This window comes from Diplotaxodon limnothrissa, linkage group LG11 (genome assembly GCF_057381915.1).
Source record: "Diplotaxodon limnothrissa isolate DT_005_m linkage group LG11, D_limnothrissa_male_GT1.1, whole genome shotgun sequence".
Classification (NCBI taxonomy): Eukaryota; Metazoa; Chordata; class Actinopteri; order Cichliformes; family Cichlidae; genus Diplotaxodon; species Diplotaxodon limnothrissa.
The window spans coordinates 26,634,304-26,660,253 of NC_140606.1; the positions used below are offsets into that span (position 1 = coordinate 26,634,304).

The 25,950-nt window shown below is 40.9% G+C and overlaps 1 protein-coding gene across 7 annotated transcripts; it reads left to right on the forward strand.

The window, feature by feature from the left end:
- The first annotated feature begins 3,194 nt into the window (after positions 1-3,194).
- epn1a (epsin 1a) lies at positions 3,195-24,204 on the forward strand. 7 transcript variants are annotated; one of them, XM_085366471.1, is made up of 15 exons: positions 3,195-3,249; positions 3,990-4,039; positions 4,197-4,242; positions 7,643-7,803; positions 8,082-8,183; positions 8,559-8,717; positions 10,777-10,905; positions 11,236-11,356; positions 11,461-11,618; positions 11,785-11,856; positions 13,050-13,133; positions 14,364-14,643; positions 15,279-15,443; positions 15,679-15,921; positions 22,185-24,204. In XM_085366471.1, the coding sequence occupies exons 5-15, from the start codon at positions 8,115-8,117 to the stop codon at positions 22,649-22,651; spliced, it is 1,947 nt and encodes a 648-aa protein (XP_085222597.1). In that variant the 5' UTR covers positions 3,195-3,249; positions 3,990-4,039; positions 4,197-4,242; positions 7,643-7,803; positions 8,082-8,114; the 3' UTR covers positions 22,652-24,204. The 7 variants fall into 7 exon arrangements, with proteins under 7 accessions (XP_085222597.1, XP_085222596.1, XP_085222602.1 ...); XM_085366472.1 differs by lacking the exon at positions 3,195-3,249 and adding an exon at positions 3,261-3,477; XM_085366470.1 differs by lacking the exon at positions 3,990-4,039.
- The last annotated feature ends 1,746 nt before the right edge of the window (positions 24,205-25,950 follow it).

The following is a 25,950-nucleotide window of genomic DNA, read 5'->3' on the forward strand; positions in this document are numbered from 1 at the left end:
TGCTGAACAACAAACAAGTATACTGCAACCATTGTAGCTTGAGTTATTTAAATATTATCAAATTGAAATGTTATATTTATTTTTACACAATTTTAAACTTGAATAACCTTACAATAAAACAAGGTCTCAGATATAATTATTCTGAAACTAAACTTAGGCTTCCCATAACTTTGTACTGCAAGTAACATTAATAAATATAAAATGTATTTATTGTTCAGCCATAAGTGCAGTCTGTAGCTCAAACAACATATTTGTTTTGCATTTAAACACAGAAGCTTGGTATATTGTAATAGTTCTAAGGATAGTTTGTTTCTCAGTCCAGGCCTTCTCATTCCCGACACTTCACACTCAGCTGTGAACTGCTCCATTGCCAGCTGGAGACCACCACTTGATGGCTGACCAAGCCCAATAGGACTCCTCCTTCAGCTTGATGGCTCCCTTCTGGGATTACCACCACAAAACAGGCACCACCAATCACGCAAAATAAAATGACCATTAAAACAAAAATAAAATGACCATTTCATATGTTTGTTTTTTTTTAATTATGAGGGCATTTGTATTGACCTGAGATACACTCTCTCAATCTACTTCTTTGTTTTTTATCTAGAAACAAAAACATAACAAACTACAAAAAAAAAAAAAAGGTCAACAAGAAAAAACGATCAAAAATATATGAACTAATTAATAATTAATGATTTTAGTTGGGTGACTTATTTGTATGTTTTACATACAAAATTCCAACAGTAGTATAAACTGTCAGATAATGAAGTAAAATATAAAATATCCATAGAGAGGCAGCAATAGAGAGAGGCATAAAAGGCCAGACACTCAAGTAAAGTAAGCTGCCTGTGAGATGTAACCTACTTAAGTACAGCACAGAGTAAATTAACTTAGTTACATTGCACCACTGAAAAGCAAAATTTCCAGCTTAAATTTTCCTAATTTAAGCCAATTCAAATAAAGTTAGAGTTATTAATCAGCTTTTTTTTTTTAACAAAAGCTGCTGGTAACTTAAACTGAATTCTAACAAGCTGACAAAAACTGAGTTCAGTCTACTTAATGTTTTTAATTAAGCACAATATTAGGTTTTACAGTTTACTTACATGTTTCAAAATCGTCAAACAAGAATAGAATAGAATAGAATAGAATAGAATAGAATAGAATAATCCTTTAATTGTCCCACAAGGGGAAATTTGGTTGTAACAGCAGCCAGAAAGACACATATACAAACAAACAGTACACAGGACAGAAACATACACAATTTAACATATGGACAATGGTTGCTATAAACAGAGTACTGTACAGTTATTAAATTAAATAAAAATAACTACAGATAAGAGGCAAACCAGGTTGTAGTGCAAATCGGTTGATTAAATTATTGCAGTTACAGCGCAGATGTAAACATCTGTGTTTGTTGGGAGCCGTTCTGATTGTACAGTCTGACAGCTGCAGGGAGGAAGGACCTGCGGAAACGCTCCTTCATGCATCTAGGATGCAGCAGTCTCTCACTGAAGGAGCTCTGCAGTTCAGCAACATTTACATGCATGGGGTGGGAGACTCTGTCCATCAGAGATGTTATTTTGGCCAGAGTCCTTCTTTAACAAATTTTAACATTAAATAACAATATCCCGAGCAAATATAAAATGCATTTTTTAAATGATGGTTTGGTTTATTAAGGGCAAAAAAAGCTATCCAAACCTATCTGCCCCTATGTGAAAAAAATTATTGCCCCTTAAAGCTAAGGGTTGGGCCACCCTTGGCAGGAAGAACTGCAATCAGTCATTTTCAATAACCGGCAATGAATCTTTCACATCACTGTAGAAGAATTTTGGACCATTTATCGTCTCAGAATTGTTTTAAGTCAGCCACAGTAGAGGGGTTTTCAAGCATGAATGAATTGTTTATGGTCAGGTCAAAGCATCTCGATGTGATTTAAATCTGGACTTTGTCTAGGCCACTCTAAAACCTTTATTTTCTTGCGTCAGAGGTAGGCTTGCTGGTGTGTTTCGGAGCTTTGTCCTGGTGCATAACCCAAATTCACTTTGAGTTTCAGGGTATAAATTAATGGCTGGATGTTCTCCTTCAGGATTTTCTGGTAGAGAGCAGAATTCATGGTTCCATCAATTATGGCGAGTCGCCCAGGCCCTGAACCAGAAAAGCAGCCCCAGACCATCACATTAAAATGACCATGTTTGAATGATGGTATGATGTTCTTTTATGAAATGCTTTGTTAGTTTTACTTCTTTTGTGACATCTTGAGTGAGTCATTAATGTGCTCTTAGACTAATTTTGGTTGGCTGACCACTCCTGGAAAGCTTCACCACTATTCCACTTTTTTTTTTCCATTTGTAGATAATGGCTCTCACCATGGTTCACTGGAGTCCCAAAGTCTTAGAAATGGCTTTGTAACTCTTTCCAGACTGATTGATGTTGATGACTGTGTTTCTCAGCTATTTCTTTAGGTTGTGGTGTGAAGCTTTCCTTTTTGGGATCTTTTAGCCTATTTCACTTGGTCAGACAGGAACGATTTAAGTGATTTCTCGAATCAACAGGCTGGCAATAATCAGTCCTGGAGACAGCTAAAGAAACTGAACTGTGCTTTCTAAAAAAAATGTTGTTCACATTAATTAACAGTTCCTTTACTGAGGAGGGGCCAGCTAGGTTTGGATTACCCTAATGAATGAAATCATCATTTAAAAACTGCATTTTGTGTTTCTTTGGGTAATCTTTGTCTAATATTAAACCTCCTATCACAATGTAAAAATATAAAATCAGGGGCAAGTTCTCCATTTTCTTGCCAATAGTAAAACGAGTTCCTCATCTAGGATTTTTAAAAATGAAACCAGAGAGACACCTTGTATAGTATCAAACAGTTTTCTTTTCTATTAGCCACACAAAATCTTTTTTTTTTTAATCTCTGAGAAGTCTGGAAAACGTGGAACAAACGTCTCCCAAATCAAAAATAATGACAAAAAAGAGGATGTGAGTTCTTCCCTTTGACACAAAATGAATATTAAAGAGGAAATTTATCTCAGATATAAAAACGTACCCCGTATTACGTATTAAACGGTAATAAACAATCATTTCGATGTCTCTTTATTTGAGACTTTCATTTCATCTCAATTAATAATTCATGAGTCTCCTACTACCATCACAGGAAAACAAAGCTACAGGGGGTGCGGTCTTTCCTGTAGGCGAGAACGGAAGCGGAAATTCGGCCATCTCCTCGTACATTCAAGCTACAGCAGGGTCAGTAGACATTTATTTTAGATATTTATTGTGCCGGGTTGTCAGCCTTTTTCGACTCTTGAATGCGTGTATTCAGTAGTGTCCCAAAGCAGGACGTGAAGCTGGAGCTCATACGGTCTGTCAGTCATGTAGCGAACTAGCAACAGCTAACTGCTACCAGGCTAGCTGGCTAATGTGTCCGAACAGCAACAGCAGCAAAGTGATTTCTTTTATCAGTCAAAGTGGCAGGTAACCTTCACCTTTTTATCGATTTTGGGGTAATTCAGCGCTGGGACAGGAGCGACTCGTTCTGTTTAGTTACCCCGCTTTTTTGTGCCTAACTAAACCCCTCCGTGCACCTGTTAGTACTACACCCAGACTTTTTGATAGCAAAGTGATCGCAAACAGTTTCGATTAGCTTAGCTGGGAATAAGAGAGTTTGGTGCTCAGCTTTAGTCGATAAATTAAGCCTCTGCGACATAAAAATGTTCGCTTAATACCCGTGTGTGCCATTTTACAGCGGGCATTATCGTTTGCTTGCAGCTAGAAAAACGTTAGATGACAGTTTGGTTGCTAACATGTCATTTAGTTAGCCTGCTATCTTAATAGGTGTGACAGGGAGCTCAGCATCTGCCTGGCAGGGTCGTTAACGTTATCTGGGTGGGGGTCACGTCTTCGGGAGGCTGTGCAGTGTTAGCTGGATATGAGTGATAGGAGGAATAAATCAGTTAACACTTATGCCTGCTTTTCGCCTTTTTTAGTTGGCTTCAACCATACAATCCATCCTTCATATAGAGCAGCTTCCTGTGACGTGAGTTATGAGTAAATAAACGCTACAGCAGATCGTTTATCGCTTGTTCTGTATGTGATATAAGTGAGAGATCTGTGTATTTTTGGCGCTTGAGGCTGATAAAGTGTGTACTGTAGTGCTTCTGATGAAACTTTGTGGGGGATCTTTTTCCCTTCAGTGTGGCTTCAGACTGACGATATCCGAGAAGAGGAGCTATATAAAAGGTATGTTATGTCACTTATCATGGTTATCACGGATTAGCTGGCGTGTCTGAACTTTGGCACTGGGCTTCAGGAGTCTCTGAACTGACTTTTGCAATGGTTGCTTTCTGTTCAGTTATGCAACATGCTCTCATGTTTATCTGGCCTACAAATCTGAACCCCTTATAGCTGTCAGGCTCATGTAAAACACTTAATGATCTTTGGAACGGTTATGTTTTTCATATAGTATCCAAACTAAAGGCTTTAAGTTTGTGCCATTTAAAATCCATTTAAAATGTGTAATCGAATGGTTTTCACACAGCTGAAATGGTGTGAATGACAGTTTTAGCTGTGTGGTCAGATGAAGGCATTTTTGAACGTGACACTGGGGCCAAACCATCCTAAATCATCCAATTGTTAAGAACATTTTCTGCTCAACCTTGTCCGATGTGCCTGTCTTTTTTTGTACATTTTCACTGCATTTTTAATATTCTTTGTATATTTTAAACCTAACCTGAGTCATACAGGGCAGTAGGTCTTGAAAATTAAGAACGTGCATGTATTTAACAAAATTTTCTCAGTTGAAACTCTGGAAACTATAAATTTACTATATTTGGATTATGAATTAACTAAGAATTTCATGTCAAAACAATATTCTACACATTTCATTTTGTGTAATTGTGAAATAAAATTATATATCACTCAGAAATTATTAATAGTTGGCTTTTGCAATGTGATTTTTTTTTTAATTTTTTTTTTTTATCAGTATGTGAATAAACATGGGAATTTACAAGATGGCTTTCATTTTCCCCCTCCATATTTTAGTTAGAAAATACTCTGTATTTGTCTGAAATTACAGATCCCGATTCATCATTTGATATAGTAAATTTCAGGTATTTATCTTTAATATTTGCTGAGGTATGCTCATTCAAACATGGTCCCAAATTTCAAAGTGTAAGCTAGAGAAGTATTTCATATATTAATATAAATCCAAACTTTGGACCATCTCATTTTTAGGGATATCTGCGATGTTCGAGCAGAAGGCCCACTTTGTTTTGTGATGGAATGACCCAGCAGTTTTCAAACTTTAAACCAGTGTTTATATCTGCAGAAACTAGCCTTTATGTCAGCTAAAATGGTGTGAATGACTGTTTTAGCTGTTGTGTCAGATGAAAGCACTTTTAAGTGTGACCCCTACAATTTTTTTTTTTTTTTTTTTTTTTGGTCTCCAGTAAGCTCCACAAACATGCAACTTAGTAGTCGGAGTTTCTCTCAAGATCTGGTTTTCAGGTGTGTCTTGCTTGTGTGGCACAGCGTTCACATTTGTTAATACCTTACAGAAAATAAAGGCCTATTAACATCCCAGTCCAGCTGAAGCTATAAAAAAGTATATTTTTTTGTATTTTTTTTTTTCCTCCTAACAGTTCTTGATCTTGAAGTGGTTGTATGTGTTTTTCTCTATACAAAAAAGTGATCAGTTTTACCACTGTGCAAATTTGATCCTCCTCACTCTCAATCAGGTCATTTCATGTCAACTAATGTAGTACATTTGAATTTCATTGGTTACTTCTTGTGCAGTTACAGTAATCATTTTTTTTTATCCAGCCACACTATTTGGGAACCACTGGTTTAAACATTGTCAGCAGGTTGATTTATTACTGCAAGTTACAACTTATTTTAATAAGTAACAAGCAGTCAGAGCTAAAATCTTATTTTTCTTTCGTTCTTTAACTAATCTCAAGTTTGTAACCAGCATGCTGTTTGTAGAAGTCAGTTTCTTTACTTTATTGGTTCAGTATGAAGAAGGATCTGCTTGAATCTGGAGAAACGGAAAGAGCGGCAATGTTTCTTGCCAGTGCTGGTTTGCCACCTGGGGGAAGGTCCTCATACAGTGGGTGGGGAAAATTTGATATTTATTATATTATAAAGGAAAGACAATGTGCTTCCTTTATTTTGATCTGTTTTATTGCCTTTATTCAGTTAGATCCATAAGTGTTTTGAGAGTGATAGTTTTTGTAATTTTGCCTCTGTTCACATCAGAAAAGTGTAGCTAGCCCCTTCAGTGCTTCTGTCGGTGTCCAAATACTTATGGACCTGACTGTATTTTTGTGGCACAAGCTGAGGTAGCATCTGTTACGCAAGGAAAATGCAGATTGTGGCAGTGAGAGCTTGCATCTGGTCAGCAACAGTGTTTCAACCTGATGCGTGAGCAATCGGATACTAAAAAAAGCTCAGCAGGTAGTGAGGGATGTGCTGTTGATCCACAAAAATCATTCTGCGTGCCTTTTTTCTTTCTCCATCAGCAAACAGAATAAGTCCATGGTTTTTTGTTTTTTTTTCTTAGACCAAATTCAGGAACTGTCAGTGGTGTTGCAAAACAGAAACTATACGTTATTGCACCATAAGGTTTCCCACACTTGTGGGTATCAATCTCTTCGAATTAAAATACTCATTTAAAATCCGTCTCAAGTTTATAGTTTGTTTTAACCATGCGTGTCATTTTCTTGACATCCATACGTGACTCTGTCTCTGATTAGTGTCAGCACTGGTTGATGATATGTTGTTTTTAATAATCTGTGGTTCTGCTCTTGAGGCCTGCAAATATGGGTTCAAGATTAAAGTTTGTGGCAGTGTAATGATTAGAGTACCTGAAGTTAAGTAAACGGATCCCTTCTAAAATATTTATCTTAGTGCAACTCTTGTATAAATTTAGTCTGGTGTGAAGCTGGAAGTTGCCTAGATGTTTAGATGTGAAAACTAAATTATTGACTTTGTTAAGGAATCAAGGTTGAGGAGCCAAAATGGTTTGCCTGAAAGTGTGAACGCCATCTTTTTCTGTAAAATCGCATCCAGTTAAATTCACTGCTACATTTCTGTCATAAATTTACTTTGTTTTCATTCACGCTTTCTTGCTCTTTTTACTGATTACTTTTATTTTTTGCTTCTAAAGATGGAATTTAACATTGTCAGTAAACATTATTTATCAGTTTGGCCTGGGGTAAATCTTCAAAGAAGATGTAAAGAAGAGAAAACAGACTTTAAAACTCACTGAATAATTATTTATAGTTAGATTGTAATGTTTCTCTTCACTTGACAAGTAAATAAAAAGACAACCTGTATTAGCTTTCAGTCAGATGGTCATATTTAAAATGACTGCATTCCTATTTTTAAGCTGTTTGCTCTAATAAGAGAAAAAGCTTGTAACTGATAAGTTGTGTCTCTGTGAAGCATGTGTGGATCAGCAACAGATCATGTGATATTTGTTGCTGAATATCTCCTTTGTCCTTTTGTTTTTTAAAATTTTTATAAATGGTTACTTTAGATTTAGTGACAGATTAAGTTTAAGGCTGCTTGCTGTGCTGTAGCAGAAGTATCCAAGTCACAATGCATTTACACTTACATTAATCTCAATCCTGCTCCCTAGTTTTCATCCCCCTTAGTCTGTGGTTTTGGGACCCAATGTTGCCACGGGAAGAAACAGACAAACCGAGACAAAGCACTCCATGAATGAGTGGCAGCCAAGATAGAGGAACGGCAATATACCAAGAGGAGAGACCCTTTTCCTGCATCAGTCTTGTGTAACAGGTGTGCATGATATTGTCTTTATTCCTCGTTTGATGCTGATTTGGGTTACCAATGCCATCTTCCACTCACTGATTGTTCTTCTTAAAGTCTGCTGCTCTTTCTTTCAGACTCTTGTATACGCACACTTCCTTACGAGTATTTCAAGTCTTCATCGTCTTTCTTGCTGGTTGTTTTATTGGTTGTAAGTCTTGTTGATTTGTGTGCGCTGGAAATAAACTTGTATTATTTGTATTGTACTAACTATACTTTACATTTCGTCTTGCCCATCTGCTGTTCAGATTTCAACAGAGCTCAGTGGCCAGACCGTTGCCATGTCGACCTCATCGCTACGGCGACAAGTAAAGAACATCGTCCACAACTATTCAGAGGCTGAAATCAAGGTTGTCTCTTGGCTTCTTAGCTGGCTTTTCTTCTTCTGTTTCATTTTCTGCACACATTCCCATTTTGTATCTAGGACTTAAGTGTAGCAAATGCATCTCTGCCACACAGATGATGAGATTATGCGGATTCCGATAATCTAATATTTCTTTGGAGAACCTCCTCACTCTTCCCCTTGTTATGTAGAGAATGAGCTAATCTAATCATATCGTACCCATTCATTATTCTCTGCAGCTTGTGATCTGATTGAATTTATTTTGTTACTCAGAACACTGTGCACCAACATGTCACAAAGTAATGTCTGAAATAATTCCCATCTCAGTCGGTTTGAGTGGAATAATTAATGGTTTATCCCTTTTGTGTGTTCTTGTGTCCAGGTTAGGGAGGCAACGTCGAATGACCCATGGGGCCCCAGCAGCTCCCTTATGTCAGAGATCGCTGATCTTACCTACAATGTCGTGGCCTTCTCGGAAATCATGAGCATGGTGTGGAAGCGCCTCAATGACCACGGCAAGAATTGGAGACATGTGTACAAGGTTTGTGAGTCCAGAAGTGAAGTTGGGGAATAACAATACAGATTAAACACAAGACCGTAAACACAATGGGAAAACTCCAAAATATAGCATATCATTATCTCATTATTTCATCCAAAGGAAATAAAGCATGCTACTTAAATTGTGAATATTTAAAAGTAAGTTGTTTGGAACAGTTCATCAGATATCTGGTTTAATAAAAAGGGCGAATCTGGGACTTTGCAGTGTGCAACCTTTTTTTTTTTTCTGCATATTTCTGTCTTTTTGCTTAACCGAGAGACCCAAAATGTTCCTGCAAGTATTATTTTCATACTAATCTCGTGGTATTTACACACACAGAGCACCACTGTGACTATTGGTTGACATAGTATTTATGCCACCCCTCCTTCATTAGGTGCCTTGGTAAAAGCTGACAGTGGCGAACGCAGCCTTTTTGAAATGTGTAAAAATATGGCACAATTCTTACAGACCTTTGGAAGGAAAGTGCCTCAATTATAGGAGAATTCATAGTCACAATTATTGTATTAAATAGTAAGATTCCAATTAATTTTTGGTTTTGCAAAAATCGACTGACTAAACGTAAAAGAAGAATGATGTCTTTTATACAAGTGTATTTCCATTAACTTTAATTCAACTGAAAAACTAAATAAAGAAATAAATGTGAACCAAACTAAATCTGCTGCCTGGCTGGAAGTAAATGTGGACTTTTATATAGAGGTTACAGTAAAGGAAAGGAATGTCCAAAACAGAGTGCAGCATAATAATCTTTCTATCAGAATCAGCTTGTGTTAATAAGTCGTGGAAACCGAAATTAAGGTTCACCTAATTGCACAGCCATAGTCTTTAAAAAACTGCTTGGTAGACACATCACCCTTAGATGTTTTGTAGTTTCAGTGTCTGCAAGTGCGCTGCTTGGGTCCAAGCAACAAAAAGTCTCCCATCAGACATTTTGCTTGAAGCTGTGTGCAGTTCTGTTTTCTTTTCTTTTTCTTTTTTTATGACTGCGCAGGTTTGTTTACAGGACATTACCAAAGAGTGCACTACCTATGTGCCCTTTAAAAAAAGTTTTCCAGGAATAACTACTTATCCGCAATGTCTGAGTGTCTGCAGCAGGGAATAATTGCCACCTAAAAAGGTTTGGGGCTTTGGATGGGAATCCATGGCGTAGTTATGTCTGTAGTACAGAGATGGTCAGTAATTATGTGCGGGATTTAAAAACCGAAAGCTCAAATATTTGTTTTTATTTTTGTGTGTAAGATGTTTATTTTCTTTTTGGGAATTTTTGTATTTGTTTTTTTTTTTTTTTTTTTTTCTCTTCTTTTTTGGCCTGTCCCGTTTGGCTCTTTTGCCATCAGAATTGTTGTCTAAAGGCAAAGAAAGATGCCCAACGGATTTACTTAACCAAACTGACCATCCCAGCCTTGCCGTAATGGTCCATTTGATTCACCTTTTATTGTTTATTTTATTTTCACTTAATGAATACGGGACAGACTTGACTGGGGGAAAGAAGGGGAGAAAGAAAGAGGGAAAGAGAAACAGCTGAGAAGAGGGACGGGGGAGAAGGGCAAAAGACAAAAACCAACAGAACGGGCAGAGAAAAAAAAATGCATATATCAATCACCTGGATCACCTGCTGAGAAAGAAAAAAGAAAGCAAGCAGAAGAGAACAAGAGTAATAGAATAAACAACATCACAATGATATATGGGAATATGACAGTAAATACTAAATGTTAAACATTATTGTGCAGCACATAAGATCAACAGAATACAGTGTGCTTTGAGGTAGGAGCCAAAAAGGGTGTAGTTTGTGGGTGTGATCGCCCGTGTGTACACCTGTGAGCATGGACGCGCTTGTTTTTTGTTTTTTAAAAGGTTCCTTCATGTAATAATCTGCTAGAGGGTGTGGGGGGGCCACAGCCCCGTCCTCCAGGGCGTGAAGCAGGTGTGGAGGAGATCAAAACTCCAGACATCCAGAGGCCCCCAGAACACAAGAGACCAAGGAAGACCAACAGAGGGGCAGCTTTTGTATTTGAAAATTTACAGTTCTCTCCATTTTCTCTAGGCTATGACTCTTATGGAGTACCTGATCAAAACTGGTTCAGAACGTGTTGCCCAGCAGTGCCGAGAGAACATTTACGCAGTCCAGACCCTCAAGGATTTCCAGTACATAGACCGAGATGGCAAAGACCAGGTACACAGACACACCCATGCATTCAAAGCTGAATGGAAAGGAGAAGTCAGTGGTGATTAAAGTCCACGTTTGTGGAATGCAGGCGCACTCTGTAAAACGTCCTTGACTAAACTACAAGCAGCATGTTTGACTAGGTGTCTCTGACCTGTTGTGCAACTACACAAAGCCAGCCATAAAAGTTTTATTGGTTGTTGATAAATGAGCTTTGCTTGAGTTAAAACATTTTTTAAATCAATACAGTATGCTGTGTAAGTAACTGCTTTTATACTTGATTTTGTATCTGTTTTATGTTATGTATTAAATTAACAGTGGTTCGCTTTGTTTTTCCAGGGTGTGAATGTTCGAGAGAAAGCCAAACAGTTGGTGACGCTGTTAAAAGATGAAGAGAGACTAAGAGAGGAGAGGATCCACGCCCTGAAAACCAAAGAGAAGATGGCACAGACCTCCAGTGGTGAGACACCTACTCTAAGTAGTTAACAGACTGATCCAGTGGTCACAGTTGCAGTATTTATAAGAGGGTTTGGTCCCTTCTGTGCATATTTATCTCCACTTTAGCCTCCTCAGCCCCCTCAGCACCCAGCCTGGGGGGCAGCCTGTCGCTGGGCTCACATTCTGGGGGTGCTGATAGTGAGCAGGCTTGGCCACAGAGCTCTGGAGAAGAAGATCTGCAGCTCCAGCTGGCTTTGGCTATGAGTAAAGAAGAGGCAGAGCAGGTAACACCAAGTAGACCTGTTGAGCTAAGCTTACTGGTCCTTTACTTCAGATAAGTTTGCAGTCAGTCTAATGTACACGTCACTTATGTACACAAAGGCTTTACAAATATTGTACATGCAGCACACCTAGCTTTGCTCTCACCATTTAACCCCTGAACTCCCCCAGAATAGCACGGACCCTCTGGAGGATGCAGAGCTCCGCTATGCACTCACACTCAGCAAAGAGATTCACCAACAGGTCAGGGGCAGAGAGTGTGTCCAGCTGGCTGGAGAGCCAGTCATCAACTATCTGTCTTTCTGTCAAATGGAATTTCTCAAGCAAATGTCAAGTATTGATCGATCAAGAAAAAATGAATTAATGCTCGTATTTGCAGTAATCCTGTTGCAGTAATTCAGTTTAAAAAGTCGCATCCTAAGAGGCGCTTTTCAGAACCTCATCAAGATGTGTTAAAACTGCAAGAAAAACGTGCACCTAACAAATTAATCATCTGCCATCTAGAATTTGCATGTCACTTGCAAATATTTGCCATAATTTATTAACAATGAGTGGCTTGCAAGTATTGATTATTCTTTCTTTCTCATTGCCGTCTCTGATAGCATGCACTTAACCCTAGTCTTGATTTGAAACATTTCTTTCCTAACCTCTAACACCCTCCTGCTGTTGTAACTTCCTGTTTCTGTGTTTACTGAGTGCTAACCTTGTTTGTCTGCATCAAGTGTTTGCAGTCCTGCACTTACTGTAAAACTAGACTAGTTTAGCCTTTCAGATTTAATGTTAATGTTGCTTACTGGCATTAAAGACGATCTGTTGTCTTGCAGATAAGTCTGTGTTATGCTGTCAGTCCTCAGTGAAATGTGTTAGAATAAAGGTGGCAATAGGCAGGATCTTAAGTTGATGTTCAAGATCTCCATCTGAGCTGAAATTAATTGTTATTGATTTCATATAAAAGGCTTTCTATTTCTACTATAAAAGTTTTGTCCTTCAGGTGATAAAGAAGCTCTGCTGTGCGCAGCTACCGAACTGATACCATTGTTGGTGCAGGCAGTTAAAAACCCACACAGCAGTTGGAGTATTCACCATGGCAGCATTTGATAGCAAACAAACGAACCACAGCTGCTTTTGCACCTGTATCCTCCCTCTCAGGAGCCGTTTTGCCTACCCATGTCTAAGACATCTTCCTGCCACCGTCTTCAGTTTTAGGATGCCGCGTGACAGCGCTTGTAATCTAAATTGTGTTAAGCTGTGTAAAAATTACAAGCTCTTCACACACATTGTGTGAACAGCCTTATCTTTTGCCTTTGAATCATGATTAAAGGTTAGGGTTTCCTCTTTCGCTCATACTGACCTTCAGTGTGGATTTAATGAATCTGTGCCTGTGGTGCGTTTTTGGAGTTTGCTGATGGATATAATTGTGTGTTTGTGATTGGCAGGAGGAGCGGCTGCGCAGAGGTGATGACCTGAGACTGCAGATGGCTATTGAGGAGAGCAAGAGGGAGAAACCAAAACCAGAAGAGGTGGGTGTTTTTGTTTTGTTTTAATGAATATAGATAAGCTGCATTGGATCATCTGCTTTACTTGGGTCTGTGTGTGTCTCCATGAGTAAATTCAGCTTTGTTAGCTGTGTGTCTGATTAACAAAGTGTGACTTGACTTGAAGTGAAAACTTTCAGATACTAAAAGTGTTGGTAAAATACAGATGGACTGTTCAGCAAAAAGAAAAAAGCAGATGGTACGTGAAAGCATTATCAGGTGTCTTATTTGACTTCATGTGTAAGCAGTGTTGCTAAGGATTCAAATTTGCATGAAGCTTGGAAACACACAATGTTTTCATTGTACTGGGGAGACACATTGTGCTCCATAAAACGCACAGTGCGTAGATTTTATCATGACTGATGCAATAATCCGCTCGTTCGTAAGAAAGCTTTGGGTCCAAAGCTACTCCTCAGTGTTACACAACCCTTCAGGTCTTTCAAGTTTCAGAGCTTAAGACACATTAATCATTCTCTGAAATGTGAGATACCTTTGTGCTTTCATTCAGTTTTTTTCTCCTCTACAGTAATAAAAATCAGTTCAGCCGTTGCCAGAATTTTCCACCAAAAAGGCATCTTTGTTGAGACTGCAGATGGTCTTCAAAGCATAACTAACAGCTATTATTATTTTTAATAATAAATTAATTAATATTTCTAATTTTCAATTTTCTCCTTTATCAGAACACTATTATCTAACCTCAGAATGTCACCTGAGGTTCTACTCCCCTGATCCTTGGTTCATACAAGCCAACATTTGAGATTATCCCAATTTTATTCATGTAAAATAGTTGCTTAAAAAGACCAAACACGCATAAGAAAAATGGAAGCCTCTGCAAAAACAATGGAGAGGAAGAAGGCCTTTAACCGCCCACACAGTGAGCAGTTTGGTTAAGGCTTACTTCCCTAAACTATTTGGAAAACTAAACTTTTGAAACAAAGATTGAAATCACTTTCATTTAAGTCCCAACTCAAGTAATAAATAATTTTAAAAATGTGCAAAAAACAGCGAAAGAAAAGTTGGTGCTGACAGAGGAGAGATGCCAACAATTCTCCTTCTGTGGTTTTACATCTCATCAGCACTATTGATGAATGCCCGAGAGAGAGAACAGGCTAATAAGACTGATAGAAAATGATAAATGTGCTGGCATAGTGAACCGTGTGTAATGATGTCCATCAGCTGTGCAAGCATTAATTCATTAAATGTTCTCTTGTACAGAGCGCTCTGATGGAGCTGAGTGCTGTGGACCCCTGGGGGACCCCTGCTGCTCCTGTCGTGAGCTCCGCCGGGCCCTCACCTCTACCCACAGTTTCTGCCTCTGCCGCCTCGGGCCCGTGGGGCACAGCCACCACAGATCCATGGGGGGTAGCATCACCCACATCCCCTACAAGCTCTGATCCTTGGGGTGGGGGAGCTCCGCCTGTTATAGCTCCTCCTCCAGATCCATGGGGTGAATCGTCCAACAAAGTAAACAACGTCGACCCCTGGGGAAGCTCAGGTAAGGATCTTCGACCCGTGGTCATGTTTGACGTCTGTCGGCAGTCAGGTGGGTGGGACTGTACTTGTTGCTGGTGATTAAAACAGAACCTTGTCTCTGTGGGTGAAAGAGGATGTGGAGACTTTTTCTCCCCTTCACTCCACGGTTGCATTTCCCCTCATACATGTCACCATGCTGTCATAGCTGATCTTTTCATCCGTCTATACATGCTTTCTCTTTGTAGTGATGAAAGCAAGCATGCCATTCCCCCTCTGTGTCTAAACCAGGGATTTTTATCCTCTTGTTTTTACTCAGGACTGACTGTGGCTGTCTCAACCAGAGCTTTCTCTTCTCTTGCCCTCTGTATGCCTTTTTCAGTTATTTATCTATTATTTATTTATTTATTTTTTTAATGTATAAGGTTGCTTCTTATCTCTCCTTTACCTCCGATAAGTTTCAGATTATCTTTAGGAGTAAGTAATGTGGCTGTCAGTTGCATCAGTCCTCCTGGAAAGTTAACAATGGAGAGGTTGAGGAGAGAGAAACACCTCTGTTGTTGCCCAGCCCAGCTTCCTGTCCCCGCCTTATTGTGAGTTGTACCTGTAAGGTGTTGTGTTAACCCTCCCCTCCCTTGCGTGTCCTTCCCTCCCCTGTAGCTGTGACCCCCCCCAGTGCTGACCCCTGGGGTCCTCCATTGCCTCCCAGCACTTCCTCCTCCGGGGGGCCAGTAGACCCCTGGGCAAAGGACGGGCCTGTCCCTGCCTCTGACCCCATCACCTCTGACATCTGGAGTGGCTCCGCCAAACACACTAACGGCACAGGTACATTGACACTTAAAACTACGTGAACTCTCACATGCTCGGGTTCTGGCGCAAAATTGTAAACAGAATTGACATATTTTGCACACAAATTTCCAAATGCATGCACTCAGCAGCTGTCCTGTCTAACATTTCATCCTCCTTTGTGTGAGTATGTACTCGGATATTGTTTTTTGCTGTTATGAGTGCGTTTTTAAGAGTCTGATTTACTCTTTCTGCTCCTCATTACCTCGCTTAGGAGATCCAGAGCAACTAGGATCTTCAGGAGCAGGCGCTGACAGCACAGGCTCACCGGTACCCTTTGACCTGTCCTCTCTTGGTTCTTCACTTCCTGTTCGGAAGACTCCCGAGTCCTTCCTGGGCCCCAACGCAGCACTGGTGGATCTCGATTCTCTGGTGCCGTCTAAACCCAAACCCAAACAGCCACCGCCTCCCTCTATCTCGTCCTCATCAGCACACAACCCCTTCCTTCAGAACACAGGTTAGTTACAGCTGAACTTCATGAGCTCGACGTTTTGTGTCCAGAAAGACAAATTCAGTCTCGCTGAATTCCTGTGACTCGTATTTAGGGAGAGCCTGGAATATTCATGAATTTCTGTAAGCATTTATATGAAAATGACTGACATTAACATGAAACTGCTGTGTAATGGGGCTTTGCAAACTTTAGGGGCGTACCTTTTATCAGCCTATGGAAGCATTTACAGAAATTGAAAAAGGAAAGAAAATCATTGAGTTAATAAATCAGTAGAAAATATATAACTTATTTGTTTAAATGTAAAATTAAAATTTGAGTAACTGTAAAAGTAAAATGTAAGAGCAAATGTTTGCGTTTCCACCTTTATTTTGTGGGACTGAAACAAAATATGAGTATTTTATTTGAAAGATGAAAAATGAATTTAAAACATGCTTGTCAGGGAAATAAAAACAAAATGAAGATGTAAAATGATTATCACAGTGGTTTCTGATTAATTTGGTCGATCAGTTTACTAATTCAGCTCCCGTCTCTTCATTTTTATTTATTTATTTTTTTTGCATTTGCCTCACTTTCATGCACATGTCACAATATCATAATATCTGATCAACATGCAGAAACCAGGCTGAAGTCCAAAATATTGTTTTGCTTTTTTGTTTGCTAAAATTTTAAAACTTCTAGGTTAACATGGCGAAAATTGATTTAATCTTCTCTGCGAGATTTTAACTCGGAGATGTCAAACTGTCTCCATTCTTTTATTCATTATTGTGGTTTACAAATAACGTTTGTGGCATTTTCTGATTCGATAACGAGAAACTTCTTCTTAATCACAATCCACACATCGTTACCGACCAAACACAGACAATAATGGCAAAAAACACAGAAGTTTCAGAATGAACTGCTCTTTTAGAAAGTGCAATGTATTAAAAATTAATTCCATAAAACGTCTGTTAGCAAAGCAAAGACAAAACGCAACCCTTTTAATTGTATGTGCGTGCCATATTCACATTTAGTTTGTTTGTTTTTTTTTAAAGAAAACATTTTCTTAATTGCAAAAAATATATAATAATCTCAAATACTGTGAAAGATCATTGCATATATATCTTAATATATCTGGCTATGTGAACTAAGCCAGTAAAAATGTATCTTTACTATGTCTTAAAGGCTTTCTGATGTTAATAAGGATGATGTTATGATATAGACCAGGGGTAGGCAACCTTTCTGATGATGTGTGCCGTCTAAACTTTCCTCAGAAGTCAATGTGCCATATGATTGCATTAGCAATAAATTTAATATCAGAATGGGTTTATTGCCAGATGTTGAGGTTTACAACATTAGGAAATTGCTGCGGTGCTTCAGTGCAGACAATAAGAATTAAAGTGCTATGTAGAAAGAAAGATATGTGCATGCGATATACATGAGATATATACATGAGAATAAGAATTAAAGTGCTGCGTAGAAAGATATATACATGAGTGCAGGTGGTGATCAGTGCCAAACATGAAATGATGCAGTGACACAGCGTAGGGTCATGTGTTAGTGGCGGGGACAGTCATGTGGTTATTGTTCATGTGTCCAACAGCAGAGGGGAAGAAACTGTTCTTGTGGCGAGAGGTTCTGGTGCGAATGGACCGGAGCCTCCTGCCTGAGGGGAGCAGGTCAAACAGACTGTGTCCAGGGTGAGAAGGGTCAGCTGAGATCCGGGCTGCACACCGCAGTGTCCTGGAGGTGTACAGGTCCTGCAAAGATGGGGGTCTGCAGCCAATCACCTTCTCAGCAGAGCGCACAACACGCTGCAGTCTCTGTTTGTCCCTGATAGTGACTCCAGCGTACCACACGGTGATGGAGGAGGTGAGGATGGACTCGATGATTGCAGTGTAGAATTGCATCATCGTCCGTGTTGGCAGGTTAAATTTCTTCAGCTGCCTCAGGAAGTACATCCTCTGCTGGGCTTTCTTAATGACGGAGGTGATGGTGGGCTCCCACTTCAGGTCCTGGGTGATGGTGGTACCCAGGAAGCGGAATGAGTCCACAGAGGTGATGGGGGTGTCAGTCAGGATGATGGGGGGGAGTGGGGCTGTGTGCTTCCTGAAGTCCACAATAATCTCCACTGTCTTCTGGGCATTCAGCACCAGGTTGTTGTGGCTGCACCAAGACACCAGACGTTCAACCTCCCTCCTGTAGGCAGACTCGTCCCCGTCCGAGATGAGCCCAATGACGGTGGTGTCATCTGCGAACTTGATTAGCTTGACAGACTGGTGGGTGGAGGTGCAGCAGTTGGTGTACAGGGAGAAGAGCAGAGGAGAAAGAACACAGCCCTGAGGGGAGCCGGTGCTGATGGTCCGGGAGTCCGAGACATTCTTTCCCAGCCTCACATGCTGCTTCCTGTCCGTCAGGAAGTCAGTGATCCACCGGCAGATGGGATCAGGCACATTCATCTGGGAAAGCTTGCCTCGGAGATGGTCTGGAAGGATGGTGTTGAAGGCAGAGCTGAAGTCCACAAACAGGATCCTGGCATAGGTTCCTGGGGAGTCCAGATGCTGCAGGATGAAGTGTAGGGCCATGTTGATGGCGTCGTCTACAGACCTGTTGGCTCTATATGCAAACTGCAGGGGGTCCAGGAGGGGGGCCGTGAGGGTCTTGAGATGGGAGAGAACTAGGCGCTCAAATGACTTCATGACCACAGATGTCAGAGCCACGGGTCTGTAGTCATTTAGTCCAGTGATCCTAGGTTTCTTGGGGACAGGGATTATGGTGGAGGTCTTGAAGCAGGCAGGCACATGACATGCCTGCAGTGAGGAGTTGAAAATGCCAGAAAATACTGGGGCCAGCTCGTTTGCACAGTGTCTGAGGGTGGCAGGAGACACACCGTCTGGGCCGGGAGCTTTCCGAGCATTCAGACTCTTAAACTGCTTCCTCACATCTGCTTCATGAATATGAAGAGTTGTGGTCGGAGGAGGTGGTGTGAAATCCTCTTTTGTGTGGGGTGAGGGGGCGGGTGTTGCAGGTGAACAGTTTGAAGGTGGTGATGGCTCTATGGAGGGGGGAGAGGTGGGGGAATGAGTGTCCAAAGTGCCTCTATTGTTGGGGCCATTGGAGGTGTGAAGGCTGCCTGATGGCTCGTCAAAATGGCAGTAGAAGTCGTTGAGGGTGTTGGCTAAGAGCAAGTCATCAGTGGAGTGGGGGGTTTTAGGCTTGTAGTTTGTAATATTCCTAAAACCTTTCCACACAGAGGCCGAGTCATTCTCTGAGATCTGCTGCTGCATCTTCTCAGAGTGCTGATGTTTAGCAATGTCCACTTCTTTAGTGAACCTGTACTTGGCCTCTCTGTAGCAGTCCCTGTCTCCGCTTCTGAACGCCTTACTCTTTTCCAGCCACAGCTTTTTGAGTTTAGGAGTAAACCAGGGTTTGTCATTGTTATAACTCACCCTGGTGCGTGATGGCACAATGCTGTCCTCACAGAAGTGGATATAGGAGGTGACAGTGTCCGTAAACTCGTCCAAGCTGTTAGAAGCAGCCTTCATTGTGTCCCAGTCTGTGGTCTCCAAACACGTGCGAAGCTCCTCCACAGCCTCGTTGCTCCACAGTTTTTTAGTCCTCACGACAGGTTTGGAGAGCTTCAGCCTCTGTCTGTACGCGGGGATTAGGTGGATCATGACGTGGTCAGAAAGTCCGAGTGAAGCGCGGGGCACCGCGCGATAGGCCCCGCTGATCGTGCTGTAGCAGTGGTCTAATGTCCTCTCCTCTCTGGTCGGGCATTTAATATACTGCTTATATTTTGGAAGCTCATGGCTCAGATTGGCTTTGTTAAAGTCCCCAAGAGCAATGATGAGAGAGTCCGGGAATGTCCGCTCCGTGTGGAGAATCTGCTCCGCGAGTGCGCACTGAGCTGCCTGCGCATCTGCGTCCGGCGGGATGTAAACAGCGGCCAGGATGAATGAAGCAAACTCCCGCGGAGAATAAAACGGTTTGCAGTGAATAAAAAGATATTCCAGAGAGGGAGAGCAGTGCTGAGCAATCACATAACGCTCTATATTAACAGTTTCACACTATATAGAACCACTTTGTAAAATTATATTTGTTTGTAGATGTTGGCAGCTATCAGCGAATAGTTATCAGCTATTTTGAAACAAAAAACAGACACTTTTTATCCATAACAAGAACTTCATAACAGCAAATGAACTGTACAACAGAAATGCAAATGCTATTTATGGTCTCCTCACAACAATGATAAGAAAAATTAACTGGGCCAATATGGCATGTTTGTTAATGCAGAGACACACATGTTAATGTGATTTCTGGTCTCCCACTCAGAGACACAGGTCTCCGAGTGTCCAGCATTCAGACGGCTACCTGAGGACACTATTCGTGTGAGAGAAAATCTGCTCACACAGATACAGTATGTAGAGCCAAAATCTGTCAATAAGACCTCTGCAATGTTCTGAAGACAGTTAAACCTGTCAGGTAGTGATGTCCAGCAGGTGAAAATGCAAGTTCCATGAACACGCACAGCTGTGGATTCCAGCTGCGTTCGTAGTTCTGCAAACTTTGACCCCCACAGAGTCAAGCTTTCCAGTTCAATCAGCTGCATTTCAATGTTGCATTAACTGGCATTAACTCAGCCAGTTAATGCGAGACAAATCCAGCTGCTCATTAAAGCTTTCTGGTTTGATCAGAAAAGAAAACATTGGTCCATACACCTGAAAGTCCAGAAAACCTATTGTGAATTCTGTCTCAAGTCTACGGAGGTAGCCATGTATTTCCATGGTGCTGATGCTGCGCTGAGCAGACAGCTCCTGAAGCTTTTGAAGTGTCAGAATGTGGAAAGCTAGCAACGTCCCTTGGCTACGTTATTTTTAGCCAATTACAAGTTGAATCTGGTAGTTGGGGTTGTTAGCTAAGATACCATCAATAAGAAGCGGCACAACTACTGTGTCTATGTGAGCTAATTTGCGATGTGCACCGCTGGCCCGGCCATTTATTTGAATGCACCTTCTCAGATTAATTCACTGCATGTCGTGCCCAGGGCTGGACTGGGACAAAAAACAAACGAGAGAAAAGCTGATCACTGATCAGTTTCATGATTGGAGTAGCAACAGGAGAGGGAGGGGGAGAGAATGAGAGAAGAGGCAGCTGTGCAGCGTATAGACCCAGAATAACTCCAGCTTTGTGTCTTTACGGGACAAACTTTGTTTCTTTTCAGCTCCATATGAAACGTGTAATATTTTCTCTGAATACGAGACGATTCTGTTTTTCTCTACTAACTAACCTTATGAATAAAATAAAGTTCACTATCAGTAACATCATAGCACCCACCCAGCTGTATAGAAACTCAGTCATGCTAGCTAGTACGCAGTATGAGTTATTGTAACTGACGGTAAAAAGTAAGCCCAACGAAAATAAACTACACCTAAACTTGGTTTATATCTGACCCAGATAGACTGCAGGTCATAACTTCTTATCGGAAGTTCAGTTCACCTGACACTCGGACCGGCGGCCGCCTCGGGTCTCTCCTCCTCCTGCTTCCCCTTTCGCTCATCCACCTGCTGGCCTCTGTGGATCCTCTGCCACAGCAACCACCAAACAACTGAGTTATTTTTACACATCGGCCAGCATCTGGCCAATCCACCACCATTCATTGTTTATGCTGTTACAAAAAAATAATAATAATCGGCCCATAAAAATGAAAAATCACCATTGACCCATCAAGCAAATGTCCGGTATCCCGATGGCCAGTCCACTTATGGCCATGCCATCAGTTAACCCAGCTGGCAAGCGTGCCCAGGGTTGCCGACCCCTGGTATAGACGTTAATTAATATTAACAATAATTCACTGACCAACCTAACAACCCTCGGGTCAGTTTAATGGCTCATGAAAAAAAACTTTTATTTTTTATTTTTTTTTAAATATTAATGCAATCTAAATAATATTTTTTTTATATCATTTCACTTTCAATCTGAAAAATGTTATGAAAGCCTTGTAATGAATATGGTCTAGTACACCCCTGCCCCCCTTTAGACTCACTCTGTCTGCTGCAAGTTGTTCCTTCCATGTAAAATATGACAGCTGCCGTCAGCCTTTAGAAAGCTGTATTTGTAATTTAACCATTCTGATATCAGACTACGTTAACAGATCGTCTGCATGTTTAATACAACTCCACAGCCTCCAGCTCCACATTAAACTGTGCCAATGTTAATAATAACATTAAATTAAAAATGTGTTAGACGAGTGAACTTTGATTTATCCCGTGTACGTGTTTCTTCTGTCCCAGGTTCATCTCCTGCTACTGGCATGGCAGTGACTCCGGGCAGTACCATTTCCAGTAGGGGGGTTTCTCCAACACCTGCATCATCCAACCCTTTTGGGGTGGCTCCTCCTATGACCTCCATCTCACCTCAGCCCTCCTCACTCGGCCTTAGCGGCCTCCGCACCAGTCCTGTGCCTCCCAATCCCATGCTGGGCATGGTGCAACCAGGAATGGGCATGGTGCCAATGAGTATGGGAATGGGGGCTCCGGGAATGGGCCTGGGCATGATGCAGCCCAGCCCCATGAGCATGCCGTACAGCGGGCTCTCCCCAATGGCACCCCCAGGCTCAGGTCTGATGGGACCTGGAGTCGCACCACCTCCTCAGCTGATTTTGGGTGGGCCCACAGGACCAGGAGGGGTGATGGGTGCTGGAGGATCAGTGGGAGGTGGAGGAACGACGGGCACAAGCACCAACCCATTTCTTCTTTGAGGAAGTGTCACCACTACTTGGCTCACCTTTCAGCCTCCTCTGTCATACCTGCTGCCCCCTTCAGTCACCCCCCCCCCTCACCAATGCAATTTGTGTCCAAAAAGAAAAATGTCTACATCTCTATATTTAAAGAAAACAAACAAACAAAAAAAAACGAAATCAAAAAAATGTTTCATCTTTTCCTTTTTTGAAAGCATTATTTCATTTCAGAATAATTATTTCGTTTATTTAGTCCTTTCATTTCACGGGTTATTTTACGGGTGGGAAATAGAGATCTATTTATTTTGTTTTAATTCTGTTCTGTATCGTACTTCATGTATTTGTTTTTGTTTTTCATTTTTGGTCCTTTCAGTCCTGTCTTGAAATGAAGGTAAGTCTGTGATACCTCGAGGCTTTTTCAGTAGTGTCTCTATTCTAACATTACTGCACTGGGAGAGAGGGAGGATGAGGAGACAGCCACTAACAAACTGGACAAAGAAACTGTTGTACCTGCCTCTTCCTCTTCTCTCCCTCTAGGATGAAGACAAACACTGAATCACTGAAATGAAACGAGTGCATGAAGAGCTATTTTTAATGAACTGTAGACTGAGATACGGGCTGAACAACCTGCATTAACATTTCAGGCACAATGTGGTCAAATTGTTTCACTTTTAATTTAATGGTAAATGTAATTTATTTTTTCCAACTTTTTGGGAACAAATAAACAAGGAGGATTGTGTGATGATGCCATCTAGATCAAATGCCTTTCCCCCCCCCCTTTTTTCCCTATTCTGCTTCTTCCTGGTTACTGTAGAAAACCTAAAGAGCTCTGACATCTGTGATCCAATGGGGGGAGGGAGGGAGTGATGTTCGTTGAAAGTGTGTGTGTGTGTGTGTGTGTGTGTGTGTGTGTGGCAAAGTGCGAATGAGAACACAAATGCTCATTTTTGAGTGTGCAAGTACGCAATTGTTCAAATGTTCATGTCTTTGTATGTGTCTGTCTCCATTCCCCCCCCCCGTGTCCGATCTCATTTCAGTGACTCAGAAAGGAAGAATCCACATTGATTATTTTTGCTTTTGGAAGTTGTAATAATAAGATGTAATGTGGGGATTTCAAATGAGGTGTTGTAAGGGTCACCTTTGTTTTTTTGTTTTGTTTTTTCCCTGCCAATCATATTTCACACTCTTCTTTTCAGTAATTAAAAGCAGTTTTTCTTAATCACACATTTCATATGGGATTCCTGGCATGCAGGTGTCCTAGAGCAGCACTGTCCTTGTGTTTCATCCCCCTTTCCTTTGGAGAGGGACGGCAACTGATGCTTCTTTAAAAATAAGAAATAAACAAAAAAAGACAATTATTTCAGCAAATGGAAGGAGATAAAACTGGGAACGACAATATGCTTTTCATGCTGTTCTTTTAATTTAGTTTGATGAATTTATTGTTATTTTATATCAACAAGAAGAATATCTCTTTTATCGGGTAAGGTGGAATTTTGTGTGGTGTTGACTGTGAACATTCACATTTGAAAAGTAAAATGGAAAAAAATCAGAAGAAATTTATGAAATAAAACAAAAACACGAAATGTCTTTTGCTTTTTCGTTCTTCCAATGTGACTAAAATCTTGTTTCATTATTTGAGTAGGAAGATGGGAAATGAGTGCATTAATGCATGTAAGGTGAACTAGCAAACACCGTCGTAGTTACATGCGGCTGTCTTCTTGTTTGATGGCAGATACTCCCTTCACCCTGGCCAAAAAGGCTAAAATGACCAAAGAAAAAGTGGAAAACAGTTAAACATGAGAGGTTTTTGGACAAAGTTTGTTTTTTCCATTGTTTAAGCACTGCTTCCAGCCAAGAGTGATGCCATAAATCCCCTATAGCTGCAGAAAAGGCTAACATTGTTATCTTTTTACAAAAAAACAGCTGAACATGACAGGTTTTTGGACAAAGTGTGTGTTCTCCATTCTTTAAGCACTGGTTTAAGCACCGGCGTTTCAAAAGTACCGGTTTGGTACTGGTATCGGATAAAACCTAAACCATACCCATCCCTATTCTTTGATGGATCAGCTGAAGTCATGTATCTCTGTGTCAGGTCTTTGCTGGATTTTCGCCTGTTTTTTAAGGATATGACTTTTCAGATACCATCCATCATCCACCATTTTTTAGGCTTGCTACTTCTTTCTTTTGTCCAGTTTCCTCAGATTTCTTTAAGAACACACCATGCCAAGTAGTAAAATAGCTCTGTGACTAGGGATGGGTACCGGTATTCGGTGCCATGATGGCACCAGTTCTGACATAAACGGTACTAGTAGTAACCAGACCGAAAAGCAGCGCACATTTCGGTGCTTTTTTCCCCCCTGAGATGTCAAGGATAGTAGGCGGGCCCAGGTACGTAAGTTATTTTAGAGCAGAGCTACAGATTAAAAATGCCCAAGGCGAAGCGGTCAAAAGTCTGGCTGTACTTCACAGCAAAAGATGCAAACTCAGCAGCCTGCAACAAGTGCTTTAAGCTGATACTGTGATACTGTGCAAAGGAGGTAACACCTCAAATCTGATGAGACACCTGGCGACGCATAGCGTTTTTTTTAAAAGCCGAGAAATGTGCCGTATTTGATAGCTTGCTGCCAGACCTCACACCGAGCACATCTACTGCGGGTGTGGTGCCTGTTATCGGACCCGGAGTTAGCAACATCCCCCAAAAACCCGAAGAGGAGAGTCCTGGCCCCTAGCCCTGCCAGTGTAGCAGAAATGATGACGGATGATGATGGCAGCAGCAGCCGTTCTTCTCTGCGTGAGTAGCTTAATGTTGTTCATGTGTAATTTACGCTGAGTAGGTTAACCACGTTATTACATTAATGCATGTAAGGTGAACTAGCAAACATCATCATAGCTACATGCGGCTGTCCTCTTTTTTGATGGCAGATACCAGAGGTGGGACCAAGTCATTGTTTTGCAAGTCTCAAGTAAGTCTCAAGTCTTTATCCTCAAGTCTCAAGTCAAGTCTCAAGTAATGTCAGGCAAGTCAGAGTCGAGTCTCAAGTCACTGGTGTAAAAGTCCAAGTAAAGTCACAAGTCTGAAATTTTGAATTTCAAGTCATTTCGAGTCTTTAAAAAAAAACGAAAAAAAGCATGTTGCAGTTTTATGCTAAGTGTAAATATTAGACCATGTAATTTTTAAATCTGTGTTTTTTCTCAACACATGACAAAATAGTGAACTTAGAAAATATACACAAATTGTGAAATTGCACCTCTTTAAAATGCAGCTCAATTAAACCTAGCTCCAAGAATAATTTTCACCGACAGTTCTGAGATAAGCTGCA